Source organism: Calypte anna, chromosome 13 (genome assembly GCF_003957555.1).
Source record: "Calypte anna isolate BGI_N300 chromosome 13, bCalAnn1_v1.p, whole genome shotgun sequence".
Taxonomy (NCBI): domain Eukaryota; kingdom Metazoa; phylum Chordata; class Aves; order Apodiformes; family Trochilidae; genus Calypte; species Calypte anna.
Window position 1 is genome coordinate 10125326 of NC_044259.1, and position 16230 is coordinate 10141555.

At 37.0% G+C, this 16230-nt stretch overlaps 1 protein-coding gene across 4 annotated transcripts in view; it reads left to right on the top strand.

Moving 5' to 3' along the window:
• The window catches only part of EBF1 (EBF transcription factor 1), a 266955-nt gene that overhangs the window by 235166 nt on the left and 15559 nt on the right, over window positions 1–16230 (top strand). For all 4 annotated transcript variants that reach the window (XM_030458957.1, XM_030458960.1, XM_030458958.1 and 1 more), the window contains exon 11: window positions 2043–2131. In XM_030458957.1, coding sequence (XP_030314817.1) covers window positions 2043–2131 — 89 coding nt within the window. The remainder of the gene's footprint in view (window positions 1–2042; window positions 2132–16230) is intronic.

Genomic DNA, 16230 nt, shown 5'->3' on the forward strand with positions numbered 1-16230 from the left:
CACATTTGACAGAACTGCACTAAAATGTTCTAACATATTTGCAAAAGAATTGTAAATTAGAACTGTAGGGTTATTTTAATCCCAGAGAGCAACTATTTTTAATGATAAACATAAATAGCAGTAAATTAAATCAAATTATTTAAAAGGGAATTAATTTAATGTAAGCTAAATGTGTGCATAGTAAGAAGTCTTGGAAGGATACCAAAAGGTAATGAAACTGGGGCTTTACAAAAAGAAACATTGTGATATTTTTTGCATAACTTCACAACTGAGTGGACAGTTTGTGGTCAGGGTGTGAAAGGAAACGCATGCAAAAGGCCCAACCATCCAAAAACCAAAATGGACAAAAGCAGGGGAAAAGCCTTATTTTCACCCCTTCTCTAAAATGACCTCTATAGACATAAAAGGTCACGCTCAGATATACCAGTTCCTTTAAAATCTGGACTTTTTATGGGTTTTTTTATGGAATGCAAATTAATTAACAATGAGCCAGAGAATAAATATTACCTTTGTGATAACAATATGGTCAGGCTAAAGATCTTTCACCTTAGGAGTATGAATAAAAGTTCTCTTTACGTAAAAGGTGGAAGTATGGATGGGTTGTGCTAACGTTGGTTATGGAGTTGGGTGGTGATGGATTTGTGTAACTTGCTGTGGGATAAGCATCACTGAGCAACATGGGAATGTTTACACAAATGAGAATGGGAGATATTGTTTGATGCTAAATCACTTTATATGAATCAGGTGCCATCATCATAGCCATAAAAATTCATAAAATTCATAATAAAACTCTCATAAAGTAAGGTGCAAGATATATTCACAATTTAGTAGGCAGACCTGGTAGAAGGAATAGTTTTTTTGTTAATAAGCTAAGACAAAATAAGAAAAACTCTTAAGGGTCAAAAAAAAAAAAGAAAAAAATTAAAGTACATATTTCTTTCCCAATGGAAAAATTAAAAAAAAGGCCTAAAATTATGAAAATCCATATTGGACTATTTTTTTTTTCATGAAAAAATATTGCAAGCAAATCACTGTGCAAGATTTTATCATCTCTCTTGGCATGGGAGAGTCAAGTTGTGCTGTTGTTTAGAGCTGCTTGAGAATGCTTGACTGTTGTTCCAGTTCACCAAAGCACTTAGGAAATTTTAAGCACATGTTGAAGTCTCACTAACATCTGAGTTTTAAACTGATCATATCACTGGAAATATAGCTAGAAGGTCAACCAATGCAGTCCCCTGTAATTATAGGCAATCATATACAAACATAATATGCTCCAATTTTCCCTGCTGAAAGCAAATGGGTTTAAGTATGTGCTTACAGATAAGCATGTGCTTAAAGGCTTGGCACAATCAGAGCTTCGATTAATGCAGGCAGACCATCGTATTCATAAAGGTTAAAGTGCTCTGCTTCCACTGTTTCTCTCTCCTGATTTACTGGACAAGGACTTGCAAAAGATGAACAAAAAATGTAGATGATTTTTTTTTAATTCATTAATTCTTTTGGATCAGTTTAGTGCTGATTGGAGGAGTGAAAAACAAAACCTCTGCCAAAATAAATGCCTGTAATTCACAACAAAATTATATGTTATCATTGCACGTGGAACATAATAAATGTATAATACAATATGGAACAAGAGGGTCCTTATATTACTTCTTTTGTCTTCCAATCACAGTCATAATATGAGAACAGGAAAACAAATTAATAACATGAAAAGGGGTGCAAAGTATTTATCAGATTCATGTCATCACAGCTTTCAGAAATAGGAATTGCTTCCTATTCAAAAGATGTATGCGTGGCCAGATTTTCCAGTAATTATATTTTAGGAACTCCAGTGGGAAGGTCTGCATTGCTGTTTGAATCAAAGCCTCAGAACCAACTCAAACAGCATTTAAACAAAAATTTCATAGTCAGTGCTAATTTCATTAAAAGTGAATTTTGCTGTGATCCCCCCTTGGTTTTGTCATGCATTGCCAATTGTTACAATGCAAAGGAGTCTGGTTTGTTCTGTCTTTGTCACATCACCATGTTGTTTGTTATTTCAGCTCTGAATGAACCCACCATTGACTATGGTTTCCAAAGGCTACAGAAGGTTATCCCCCGGCACCCTGGTGACCCTGAACGCTTGCCAAAGGTCAGCCAAAGTTTATTGTTTTATTAAATATGGCAAAGCTGGTTAGTTCATGTTTTTGTTGAAAGTGAAAGACTCCGTAAATGTAATGCTCCCAGTTTGGTATCCAACCCAGATAAGATGAAACAGAGACATGATAGTTCTTCACCAGTGATATCAAGTAATTTGGATCTTCAGGGAATGTGTGTCCACTGATGTTGCATCATGTATTGTTTTAAGATAATAAGTACTACATACTGCTTTATTTCAAGATTGCTGAAGTAATTAGAGCAATGAATAGTGAAGTGATATAAGGTTCATTCCCATGAAAATTACTGGGAATTTTTTTGTTGATTTTTGTCAAGTAAAAGCTGAGATCACATAGCTTCTAGTTCTTCTGCCTGGTACTGTGAAGAAGCTGTCTTCCCTCACATCTGTTCTTGCTACAGTACTTTCTCTGGCAAGAATTTGTGGTGAGTTTTGCAATATACTGGAGAGGTGTGGTATTTGAAAAATAATTTCTATTTGGCACAGGAACATTGAGCAATAGTGTGCATGGGCTGGAGTCCCTGTATGTGACCAGCTGCCACCACGTGTTTTACCATTATGGCTTTTATTTAGTGAGTTGGGCAGTAAAATAGGATAGATGGGTATATTTGAATAACACCACCTTTGATTTATGGAAAGGAAGATGTGAGTTTGCAGATCTGAGACATAGAAGAACTTGGGCTTTAATGCATCAGGCCAAATCCCTCAAACATTGCAGATCCAGTGTAGCCTTTTTGACTGAGTAAATCTTGCAACCTTTCTTCCTTAGCTTCCTGAGCTGTAAGTAGGCTTTCATCAGGGGTTGTGGGCTTTGATTAGTTAAATTTCTGAAGTGTCTCAAAGGTGAGAAAAATTCAAGAACACAACAATTTATTTTGGTTTATTTCTTGACAGAAATGAAATTCAGTGTGTGATTTTTTAAATATTTTTTTTACAGGATTGTTAAGTCTTTTATCTTTGCTCAGGAGGGCTGTAGGCTGTGATTTTGAGGTTGATGATGTGTTGTCCTTCCCTCTTATTACTAGAGAAACATGCTGTCCTGGAGAGTTACATTTTACATTGGCTCTGTTCACCCTCTACAAGCTGTCCCTTTCTCTGACTTTTGGACAGATTTGCAGCAGGACTCAGCTTTCATAGGTTGTCAAATTTCTCTCCAGAGGTGCAACCCTTTCCAAAGAAAGAGAGCATCCTTCTGTATGGGTTCTTTCATCTGTAACATCCTTCTGCTGCCAAATATGCACAAGGAGAAAAATTGTTTCTAAGAAAATAAGAGACCAGCTTTCATCACACACCAGGCATTAGAAAGGCCAAAAGAAGTACTGTGAAATTTCCCTGAACCCAGTGTTCCAGCTAACTTGCAGATTGCTGTGGCTTTTCTCTAAGGGAAGAAATTCAAGTAAAATAAGATTGAGAAATTCTAAACTGTGTAATGCAGCTGGGGACAGTAGTGCATCACATGTATTGGTTCCCTTTCTGGCACCTATGGCACTGGGGAGGGGTAGAGGCATCACAATGTTTTTTTGTGGTGGTCTGGGACTACAGACATCAGGCTGAGCACCCTCCTTTTTCCCATTTAGATTGACACTATTACCACACTGATAACCACACATTCCTGTTATGTAGTGTCATGGGACATAAAAGCAGGCCAAAGAAAGCCTGTCTCCAACATTTAGCAGATATTTATTGATGGGGTATGAGACTGAGGGTTAGCACTGACTCACCTGTCCCTTCAGGTACCTTCCTGGCTTGATGTGTTTGTTCTGAGTATATTTTCAAGCCATTTTTAAAAATCTTTAAATCAAGATTTGAATACATTGTGTTTATGTATGCAGAGTTATGAAATGGTAGCCAGAAGATTTTAAAAAGGCTGCTGCTTAAGGACTGAACAAACTCCCTTTGCAAGGTTAGAGGGAAGCAGGATGAAGGGGACTTTTTTTTTTGTCTGTGGGTAATTCCTTCTGTGTAAGCTTGAAGGTTGGACCTCAAGTTCAAGAGTCATTAATATGCCACACACAGAGGCTGAATGCAGCAGGGGTTGGCACATGTCGACTTCTGTATTTGAGGCACTGATGGTTCAATTCCCAGCATCACTTGCTGGCTCCAGGATCATAATCAAGGACACAGTGAGGCTCTGTGCTGGGTGAGCACTGCACAGTGCTCTTCCCCATGTCATTAAACCAGGAAGGGCTTTGGCAGTGTTCCACTATAGACAATTCTCAGTGCCTCCTAAAAGAGAGCTGGAAGCCATATGGCTTCCACAGTGGAACCACGGGCAGAGAGGGCAAATGTCTGAGAGAGACAGAGAGTGAGACAGCAGAGAGGAGAGCAGTGCTCAGGACTTTCAATATTATTTTTTCCATTTTCCCCATTGTCCTGCCAGTGCATCATCATTTTCACTTTATTAAAAAGCTTGCATTTACACATTAAATAAATAAAGTACAACATAGTTCTATAATTGCTGCTAGGGCTTGTGGCAATTATTCCACTGAAACATTGCTGATGAATTGGAGTTCTTTCAAGGAACAGAAATAGTTGTGTTTTTGTTCATTAGGGCATTCAGTCCTTCCCATCGACTGACAAGAGCTGAGTGACTTGTCCCTGCAGTTAAGGAGAATGGTTAAGGCCAGCAAGTGAGTGTTAGCACATGCTCTACCCTCCAGAGCTGAGAAGTTGACAGCCATATGTGTATCAACAGGCATTTCTAAAACCATTGAGGCTATTTGAGAAGTTTGATCCCCACTGGAACCAGCAATTTCAGAAGTGCTCAGTGTCCGTGCTTGGGATAAATTTTATTACACATTCCAGCTATCTACTATATATATTCTACTAGAATACTAGATGGCTGTTTTTAAGATAGAAATGCAATATATTTTTTTCTAGAGAAAAATGAGTGGGAGGTGATGTTGTCAGCTGGGCTATGGAACCAGCTATGCACCAGAGTTCTGTTCCCTTCTTGAAAAGAGCAGCTTGGAGAGAGCAGCCCATGTAGCATTGCCTCTCACAGATGTGCATCTCCATACAATGCACACTCAAACAAACACGTGCACAAGTACAGAGGTGGTGGGATTAACACCCAAAACTTGGAGTGAGATCAAGTACCTGGATTGTGCTGGGTAGTCTAGTCTGTCCTTTCTAATCCAGACAGGGGAAAGATCAGAGGAAACATGAGATCTCTGAGAAGTGGAAAGAAATACCACAATGGTGATGTTAAGAAATTCTATTGTTGTCCTGTAGAAGCAATTTATAGAAAGCTGCTTGTGGAGGTGGGGGATAATCCTGCATGTGTGCAATTTCTCTGTCCCTGTGTTTGCATGTGTTGACACAAACATACTTGTGTTGTTGGTTTTTGCATACATAATTGCAGTGGGTATCACAAGAGTTCAGATCACAACAACATTTGAGTCTGTTCAAGTTCATTTGTGTAACCACCCTACAGCTCTTAAAATAAATCCCTGACAGATAGTTTTTGATTCTGCAGCTTTGTTAAAACTCCACAGCTATAGCTGTAAAACAGTTTCAACTGTGAGCTAGATTTGAAACACACCCAGCCTAAATGATTTAATAATAATGACTCCTCTTTATATGCAATATCCAGAATTTATTTGCCATTTTTACCAGTCTTGGTAAACCAGTTTTGCACTTAATTAAGTGCAAGATTGTTCATTCTGTGTAGGAGTCATCACATTGACCCCCTCAAGGATCTGACATCCTCTCTTAGTCTGTTGTTTAAATGCTTTCTTTAGGAGATGCTTTTTCCCTTCTGAAAGGGACCTTTACTTCAGGTTTCTCTTCATGGAAATGAGTGGATCCTCTCCCTCTCTCTAGAACACAGGAGCCTCCCTGCTGAGCTGAGAGCACACAGAACCAGGCTCCCCCTTCCCTTCAGCTCCTTTTCTCTGGTCAATTAGACTGCCCCAAGACATGTCCCACCTCTTCATTTAGTATTCTAATAGAAGACAGGTGGTTATTAGGAATTGATGGCTGGCAAAAGCAGCTGTCTTTTCACATATGACATTCCACAAATCTTCCCGTTAACACCCATCATGACATTGGTATTGTTTATATTGCAAATAAAGCTTTTCTCTAAATGTGGGTGAGTTTGCCCAGGCTTGTTAACGGAAGTTAAAATAGAAATTAAGTCAAAGCCTCTCAGGATGGCTGCTTCAGAAAGACCCAATGGAAATTCTGAAATGGATCTCCGTTTGTTACTCAAGATGCTGTATTTTAACCTAATTTAGTAACTTTCATCTAAGAAAACTTTCCCCCTCCCCCACTGAGGAAAGACTGTTAAAAAACTTCTATACTAAGTATGGGCAGGAAGGGGGAGCATGTGAAGATGAGCTGTTGTAATTCATCTGTGTAGCAAGGATGGCATGAGTTGTGTTTGGTAGATTCTGAACTGTATTGTAAAATTTATAGGAATGAGAGGCCAGAGTTAAGGCAAGTACAGAAAGCTTAAAAGCTGTTTTGGTTTGGTTTTTTTTCATTTCTTTACATTTGGTTGGTTGAAGGCCTTGTTTGAGTTTGTTTAAATTTACCCAATTGATATCCTATTCTATTTACCCTATTATTTAATTTATTCTATTGAAAATACTCAGAGAGAGAATTTCAAAACTCATGAGAAGATGATGACCAAGAAGCCTGAGGTTACAGTGAAAGTATCCCCCTTTTTGGGGTGATGCATGTCAGAGGCATGTATGGGAATATGCAAAGAGTCCGAACTAAGAAAGAGCTGAGTGAAAGAGCCACAGAGCTGACTGGATGGCAGAGCCACGTACAAAGGGCTGGCAAGGAGCCCTTTCCTTTCTGAAGGTCAGCAGTGTGCATACACATTTCAGTGAGTTTTCTTTGTAAGTGGGTCAGCATTTACTCAGCAAATGATTAGAACAGATGGTGTAATTTAGAATCTATGACTAAACTTTTAATAGATCAGGGCTAACACAATGACAAGGAGCTCTGCATTATTCTCCATTCCTGATTTCTGCTTTGCCTTGGGGTAAAAATCCTGCCTGGGTTTGGGTTTTCTCTTCTGCACATTCCATCTGAGCAACTTGAACCACTTGTTTGAACATCCTGTAAGAGGGACCCCTGCGTTTCTCTGTTCCTGTATCCTTGTTATTATTGTTTTCAAATACAATAATTAACTGAGGGTGGCAGGAAGATACAAAATTGGTAAACATGATCCCTTCAAGGAGCAGAGCTTTTTGAAGGAAAAAGCCACAGTTTGAAGAAAGTAACAAAGGCTGCATTTGTGTATTTTGCTCCATGGAGCTGAAAATATCTAGTAAATTGATCCCGTGGGAGTAATAAATACACATTACTTTATCTTGTACTTCATGTCCTATACCCCTGAGCCTTGATAGAACAACACCACTTAATAGACTTAAAAAAAGAGTAATTACAGTCATTGGTTGTGTGATATTTCAGCCCTTCCAGCCCTGCCTGACCTTCTAATTTAGCTCACCGTGTCTAACTAATGCATTTATATTCATCTTTTATGAAGCATGTGTAGTACAAAATTGACTTTGCAGCCTTTAGCAAGCTGTCTTACCAGGTTTAGGATCTGGCTGAGTACAGTGCTGTATAGCATATGTACATTTACATCAGGATCTTGCATGCATATGGTCCTGATCAACTATTACTTTTTATCCTTCTGGAAATAAAATAAAAAATATTTATTCCATTTCATCCTCGCCTCTCCTTTTTAAAGCTTTTATTCATGGCGGCATTATTTACAGCTAAACATGCAGGCAGCAAGATGCAAGCATTTTAAAAATGATTACCATTAATGTTTCTACTTGTCAGAAGTGCTTAAATTTTCCTGCACTTTGTCTAAAAACTTAGCACTTTTACCTTTTAAGAATTACAAATTTATAAGATCTTACCAAGCTGATTTACAAACACGGCTGACAGTTTATGATGAATGATGTTGCAAAATGTGCAATATGTTTCTCTGTCATTTCTATGCATGTGTATATTAAGAAGAAGATTAAGAAGAGAGAACCCCCCTCTGAAAGAAACCCTTGAGTTAGAGAGCACAAACATCTCTCTCCTGTGTTTCCTCATAACTTCCTGCTCACTTCACTCAGCCAGTGGAGCACAATTGTTCTCTGTGCATTTTCTTCCACCATATGGTATCCTCATTACCATACACTAAGGGTCCATATGGGGAACTTGTGAAGTGAACTGTATTCATTTTAACTGCCAGATGAGCAGCCTTTTGCTTTGCAAGCTTAGCTTAAGTCATCTGCTGTCTTTATGTTGTTATGGCAACACAGCACCAATAAAAAATTCTAATCTACTGTAAGTGTCTGGGATCACAGTATTTTAAATGCTTGCCGTAACTGTCCTCTAAGAGATGTTGTTCTTTTAGTATGACAAAGGGTTATTGTCAATTCCAGCAGGTGGCAGTAAAGAAATTTTCTTTTTTTTTTTTTCTTAATCTTAAAAAATATATATCTATTTCCATTTCCCCATCTCTCCCCACCTCCAACAGTCATGGAGTTACACAACATGGTCAACCCTCTACATTTCCTAGATTTTCTGATAGTGAGGTCAGAACTGCAGGTGATACTTTTAGGCTGCAATTCAAATACCAAAGGCAGTAAATTATGAAAACTGTGGTGGCAGCTCATGCGCAGTAGTGACAGAGCTCAGGTAGCACCTCACCAGGGATTCTGAACCCTCCAGAGCCTACAGTTAGTTCAGTTTTGGAGCTGTTTTTAAGCTGCATTTCCAAACTCCTGAATCAAACACCAAGCTAATTAAGAATATCTTACCCTAATAGAAGCAGGCAGCAGCATCCTTAAATATAAATCATTTTCACCTCTGCAGGCCACATGATATGTTGCCTCTCTGTCTCTCTGTACTGAAAGTGAATGTTTGTAGTCTCAGTTCATCAGTTCACATTAGCCTCATGCTGAATATTTAAACACAGAACAATTTGAACACACCATGAAGAGAGACAGTGACTGCACTTTCACTTGGAACAGCAAGAGCTCATCTAATAATAATTTAGTAAATCAGGCATTTAGTGGCTCAGTTGTACACTGTTGTGCCAAATAATATTCACTTCAACTGTATGCTGGTGAAACTGAAATTCAGACTCCAGTCACATGGCACATTTTTGCTCAATGGAGTGATGAAATGGAAAATCACCCTCCCAACAGACTGTTCAAATGTAGTGATTTGTCAAAAATATAGCAGAGTGAAAATACAAACAGGATTTGGTTGAATGTGGCACAATCTATTCTAATTAGGCTTTTCTAATTGTGGTTTCCTCTGCACAGTATATTTGATAATTCAGGATTTGAATTTACATCTTCAGTTTATTTCATATATGGGCGGAGACCAGATGTGAGTAGTTATTGCATACGAACAGTTCTTAAAGGCCTGGTCTTCTGGGAAGTGTGGCAAGACCTTTATTGCCATATTTTGAGCCCTGGCTCCCAGGGAACACCATGCCCTTGGGAGCATCGGGGAAACGCAGCTGCTGCTCTTCCTCCTCATAAAGTGCTGTGGATGTTACTTCTCCATAGCATGAAAACAATGTCAGATTAATTTCTCTGTTTAAGAATACCAGGATTTGTAGAAAGTGGTAATATCCTATATTAGACTAACTGATATAACTGGAGAGAAGCAGGCAAGCTTTTGGATACCCAAGACTTGCTTTCTGTGTGCTGACTGTACCATTTCTTGCCTATAGAAGTGCATCTAATAAAAGCTATTACCTTACCCCCCCCAAATTTGCCTTGGTTATAACCATAGACCATTGTGACTTCAGCCAAAGAGCTATGCTTTAAAGCTTTTTCTGATGAAGATGGGGGAGAAAGAATATATTTCCTAGAAGCTGTGTTGTGAAGTTTAATTTGTTCTCAATAAAGTGGTGCTTTGAGATCTTTTAATGCAAGGCATTACAGAAGCGTGAAGTAATGTCTATAATCTCACCTACAGCCTCCATTTCTAGCCTAGCTTTAGGTGTTATGCAGTGGTTTACGTGGTGATGTAAAATATGATTGCCATGTATTTCTCACAACACAGTCCAATTGAGCAGCAGAAAAAGCATTCTCCTAACCATCATGATGCCATTTAGCAGGGAGTGCTGGAAGCAATAGGGTGCCTGTTGTCGTAATTCTTCTAAGAAATACAGAGCTCCACAATCTATACTCAAGTGCTGACACTTGGAAACTCAAACGTTTTGGTAAAATGAATCAAGCAGTAATGTTTCTTTTATGAGATCTCCTCACGGGAAGGGGAGGTTTGGCACCATTTGGAGATAAGACTCAGTGATCCATCATAGCAAAGTCAGCTGTCCTGGTGTGTCTCATAGGTCACTCGATCGAACCAGTGGCTCTTACAAGTTTATTATTGCTTATGGAACAGTAATTGAGGCACCATGGTTAAAAATTACCTGGTCTAATAGGCAGTGAACAATTTGCACTCAATACAATTATAAGCCAAATCATTCATTTCATAACACTTGCACTAATTTATTTGTTGACCTTTTAATATCTATAGCTCTTCAGTGGTATTAACTGCAACTCAGACAAAATCTCTTGTTCATTTAACTTTCATTGATTTTTTTTTTCCATTGAGGCAATAACAGTTGTTTGAGTACTACCTTTTCTTTCTGTTGTAAAAGTTAATCATGTTGATGTAACTCAGCTGGACTGAAATGTCCTCTAAGTACAATAGCTTTACAATCTCATGCTACTTGTATAAACATGAATATGAATTTTGGATTTATTTTAAAGGATGTTTTGGAATGTATTTTTGACTATAGATGATAAATTATATGCTTGCTAAGGGGAGAATGAAAACAAAACCCAGAAGCTCTTTTTAAAGTGGTGCCATTTACATGTAGCACATTTTTTGCTCATGTATTATGGGACACCAAATATATAGAAAACTTGGAATTTGTTAATTTTGTTCTTTAGCAGCTAAGTATCTTTACTAATAATGTTATGTTCATAATTTCACTGAAAATAGCATTTTGTGTCTTAAAGTCCTAGCATTTCACAGATGTGCTTAATTTTTAAAAATGTGAACTTCAGAGAAATAAAATGCGTGTAAATGTATTTTTAAATCAAATCATAAAGAAATTATACTAATATTTTGATAATTTGAATTTTCTTTCCTTTTTGTCTGCTTTAAAGTAGCACTGGAGCTACAAGTTTGATGATCAAAAAAGTTACCCAAATATTGACATATTTTGAAAAAATCAGTGATTAGTTATGAAACACTTCCATAAGATATCATGGTGTAGTGACAATTGTAATTTTTTCACTCATTACTGAAAAAGGAGCCCTAGATAGTGTAAAAAGGTGTGCCTGCTTTTACTTCTTGGAGGCTACAGAAAAATACCCAGACAAATACAGCTATCTCTGTGAATTAGATACAGTTAATTTCTTAAATACATGGTTATTCAACATTTGTCTTTAGATAATTTTGGCTGCTGTAGATAATAAAGAAATAAATTAATGTATCAGGATAAAAATGTCATGTATCTGCTAAGAAAGATGAAATTTTTTTAGACTATGAGGTACTTCATTGAAGTGGTCTTTCTGAGCTGAAGTCTCTTTCTACAATAAAATACTCCAAGTCCTTTGAACACATAGTTATAAAATATAATTGTTACATATTTGGCATTTTATACCTCCCTAGAAATTGCCACTTGGTATCAACACCTAATCTATGCTCAGTCTTTTCATTTCAATTGAGTCTGAAGTGGTCTTTCATTGTAATGAGAATGCCCCTTTCAAGAGACTTCTTTTAATTATACTGATGATAAAATGTAAGTGAAAGTAGTCATTTGTAGGGGTTATGACTGAGCAGAGTTTTAACTGTAATACTAAAACCTACCAACGTTATTCCAGTCTCTATTTCAACATTTTTATGCACTCACTTTCCACAGAACATCGTGGAATATCATTGTAGGTCAGAATTTCAATGTGTCTTATTTTTCAGTTTTCCTCCTGCTATTAAAAGTAACTTGAACTTTCAGTTTCCAACTACTAACACTTACTACCTGAAGTGTGCAACCCAGAAAAGTAACAGTTTCACAGATCTTAATGGTATGCTGGTTGTATTTTTTGGGTTGGTTTCTTTGGGTTTTTTTCCCCTTCATTATAAGTAAGAAAGGTGGGTCTTTAATTGTATAGATGAATACATTTTTTTTTTACAGAAAAGAGCTAATTTGGCACACTTAGGTATTTACATGGGCAAGTATTAATAAAGACCAATTCTGAAAATTAAATGGACAAAACATGTATGTACTATTTAATTGCTAGATAGCTCTGCTGATACAAGTCAGCAGACATTCTTGCCTTGGAATAACAAACATAATTATATATCTCTATAGATTTAAATTCAGTCAAGTGAATTATTTCACCCAATCCATTCTAGATTTGACTGAATGGGAGAACGATTTTAAAGTGATAAAACTTGACTACTGTTTGGAAAGTCTGTGTGTACAAACGATAGAAACGAGGTATCAGGTATCAGGCTCACTTTTTACCAAGTAAATTTTTTTTACTCTTATAAATGCATAGCTGGATATCTACGTTGTGCCACACAAGCCAAATTTAATCTTTTTTTGATCCATAGTATTCCAGTGGATTTTTCTAATGGGCATGATAGTATGTTCTGCAGAATAAAGCTTCTAAAACAGCCCATTCAGTATTTCTGAATGATGGTCTCAGAATTTAGTGTCTGTTCATTTTTCCAAATTTTTTTTAAGTTTACTTAGGTCCAGACCTTTCCAATAATTCAAAACCTTCTCTTCTTCTATAAGGAGACTTTGACAACTTTACAAAAATATATGGGTGTAAAATGGTCAGGAGAAGACTTTGAGTAATAACTCTTTTTTTTGTTTGTTTGTTTTTTCCTTCCTTGCAACTCTCATCTGCAGCTGTTTTCAAGAAATGGAAATGATAATACTATAAAGAGCAGGGGAAGAACTTTCACAAAATCTTATATATGCAAAACAAATTTTAAAAACAACCCTGAAACATAAATGCTCATTAATCTCAATAATGAACATCTGCTTCAAAGTGCTGTAGATGTTGGTAAAATAGTTTGGGGTAAATTTTCAAAAAAACTGTCTGAGGTTCCTATTTGAGATTGCTTAGTACATGTCTCTTCACATATTTTGCCCAGGGACTGAAGGTAGCTGTGGTGCATATGGAAAATTTAGAACATGAAGCACTTTTTAGTTCATTGCAGAAAGCGTTTGAGGTCAGAAAGAAGAAGATAATCTAATTTTATCATTTGTTCATGGATAAATCAGGAAAAATCTTTTTGTTGTCTAGGTAGGTGGAAATATATGAATCTCTGTCAACTGGTGAGATTGAGGAATTTCTGTAAAGGAAGCTGGTGAAGAACTTTTTGCTAGATATTTAATTGAGTTCATTTTGACTTATAATCGACTATGTATGTTGTTCATTTTTTATTCTGATTAATCACTGAATCTGACAGATTGATCATACAACAAAAGATGGGATTGCATAAGTAAGGAGAAGTTTGTGCAGAAGAACTTGTATTTACATGCTGGGATAAATAATGCAGCCTTTTGAACATCATAAAAATGTATTTCCTTGCATGGTCTCACTATTTGTCCAACTGAGGGTATCTGTCCTCAGATCCTCACAGTGTGAGGAATAACCTATGGGAAGTTCTGTAGAAGGTGCTAGAGAATTACCACAGCATTGATTTATTAAAGACAATGTTGGTGAGTCCCAAATATGAATGAACTCTACCAGCTACAAGATGATGTAGGATGTGATTAGACATAAGAGTACAATGTAGTTATAATATCTGCCAGCCCTCTGTGTCTGGAAGGTAGATCAGCCTTATGAATTAATATTAGACAAGTGGGAAGGGCTTCTTCGGGTGGCTATAAATGCCTTTTTCTGGTAAAATTAGGGGTCTGGGGCAAGACATAGCATAAATACACTTAGAAAAATCAAAGTGCTACAGCTATGAGAGGGACATAGATATGAGTCAAGTAATCATTGTTGGATAAAGTCCCTAAAAGAGGTGATTTAAGCACTGTCAGAATGGTTTTAGTTCTGCATATCTGCTTTCCCATACCCACTCTTCTCCCTTTGACTCAGAGACCCAACATTAGCAGAGAACTCCAAAGCTTTTAGCAACACAGCCATCCAAATTAATCGCCAGATGCTTCAGTTGATGGTGATACGGTGGGAGCATCCAGACTCTCAAATGTCAGTTTGTTCAAAGAGTAATTCCAATGCAACTATATTAATGCTGGTTTATTTCATGCCATGCTACTGTATATCTGGATGAAGTACACATCTGTGCTGGCTGGTAATTCGCTTGCTATTGTTATGTGCCCATCATTTATAGAAATCAAGACCAGCAGCATGAGTGCTGTGGATTAAAAAGGGAGGCTGATATCTTTTTTTAGTATCTAAGTACAACATATTGTGAGGAGGATAATAGGGGTAAGATGGGAGACTTGAAAGGACAGACTTACAGGTGATTGTCCTAATTTTGTTTCTTTCTTTGTCAGCAGTATTTGTAATGGAGATTGTTTAAATAGGATGTGGTTTCCCTATTGCAATGCATTTATCACCTTTGTGGTTAAAAGGTGTTTTAATCATCAATTCTCAGTATTTATGGCTAGATGCCTGCTTGAATTTGCACTTCAATGTTTGTTCTTTCTGCTGCCTCATATAGACTTTCTATATTTTATTTATAAGGTTGGCTCATTGTGGAGCAGGTGGTAAGGTCATGCATGACTGTTTTTAGTGCTATAGATTTAGGCTTTGATTTTCAGTTTGGGTAAAGGCTGATGAGACTACAATGGCTTGGAAAGGCTAGGGTTCTAGCTCACTCTGTAAACTTATTTTCTGGAAATTGCCATTGAAATTCAGTGACAGGAATTCAGTGCACTTCCATCTTATAGCGGCAAGCATAAGCTTTTTTTTTTTACCTCTCAAGTGGAATATGTTGTCTTTCTCTCTCATTTTGCCTTCCTGTCTTTGTAATATCTATACGGTGTTTACTTCTTCAGTATGATTCAATTATAATATATGGAAACAATTCGGTCGTTTGTTTGCTAGAGAAGTTTTCTTCTTTGTGTGACTACAAATATCTTTTTAGTGAAATGGCCCTGTTATTTTATACTTCCCATTAGGCTGGTATAGTTCCCTCACTTTTACAGTAAATGGAGGATCTTTACATTTTGAATGGCTTTTATGAGTCTTTATAAAACTATAATTGATGAAAATGATACAATAATGCAGTACTCAGTGTAGATGAGGAGAGATGAGATGTTGTAGACAGGCTGAAACTCCTGTATACCAAGCTAGATGGATGGCATTTTGCCCATGGCATCCTTCTAATTGGCTTTATGCCCAAATGTTGTTTTTTTCTTTAGACTTGAAGGAGATGTTCACAATTTTATCTTTTAAAACATACTGCATACACAATTTTAAAAGTATAAGTTTAAAACTTGGTCCTAACTCATTCTTAATTAGCACTTGTATAGTTTCAACCATTTAAGAACAAATGAAAAGTCTGAGCACAAATTATTGCAATTTTGACTTGAAATTTTAGATTATGACCCATTCCAAGGTGAAGAAGGGATCTGGAGTCTGAGGTTCAGCATTTTGACTCTGCTGAAGAGTTTTTTTTTCTTGCAAGTAGCCATGAGAGTAGGAAGTTAGAAGGCAGAGCCAAGAGGTCAGACATAAGAGTCAAGGAAGTATGAATGACATCATCATCCCTAAGTACCCTCTCAGAAGATGAATGAGCTCTCTCGTATTACAATGCTAAAGAGCATTAGAAGGTGATATGATATCTAGACAACACATAAGATAAATGCCTCAGAGTATGTTAGAACAGCCTCCCCTTCATGCCCTCCACAAGTACATAAATCCTCTGGTGGTCTCAACAATACAAAATGAGGCTGATGAGTGTTATATATTGTGGTCAGCAACTTCTTGAGAAAATTGGTTTAGATTTAACAAGTACCTTGAATATTTTCTAATTTGGTTACTTAAACCAAATAACTCAGTGTAACTCTAGATACTGTATGATGAGACTCACAG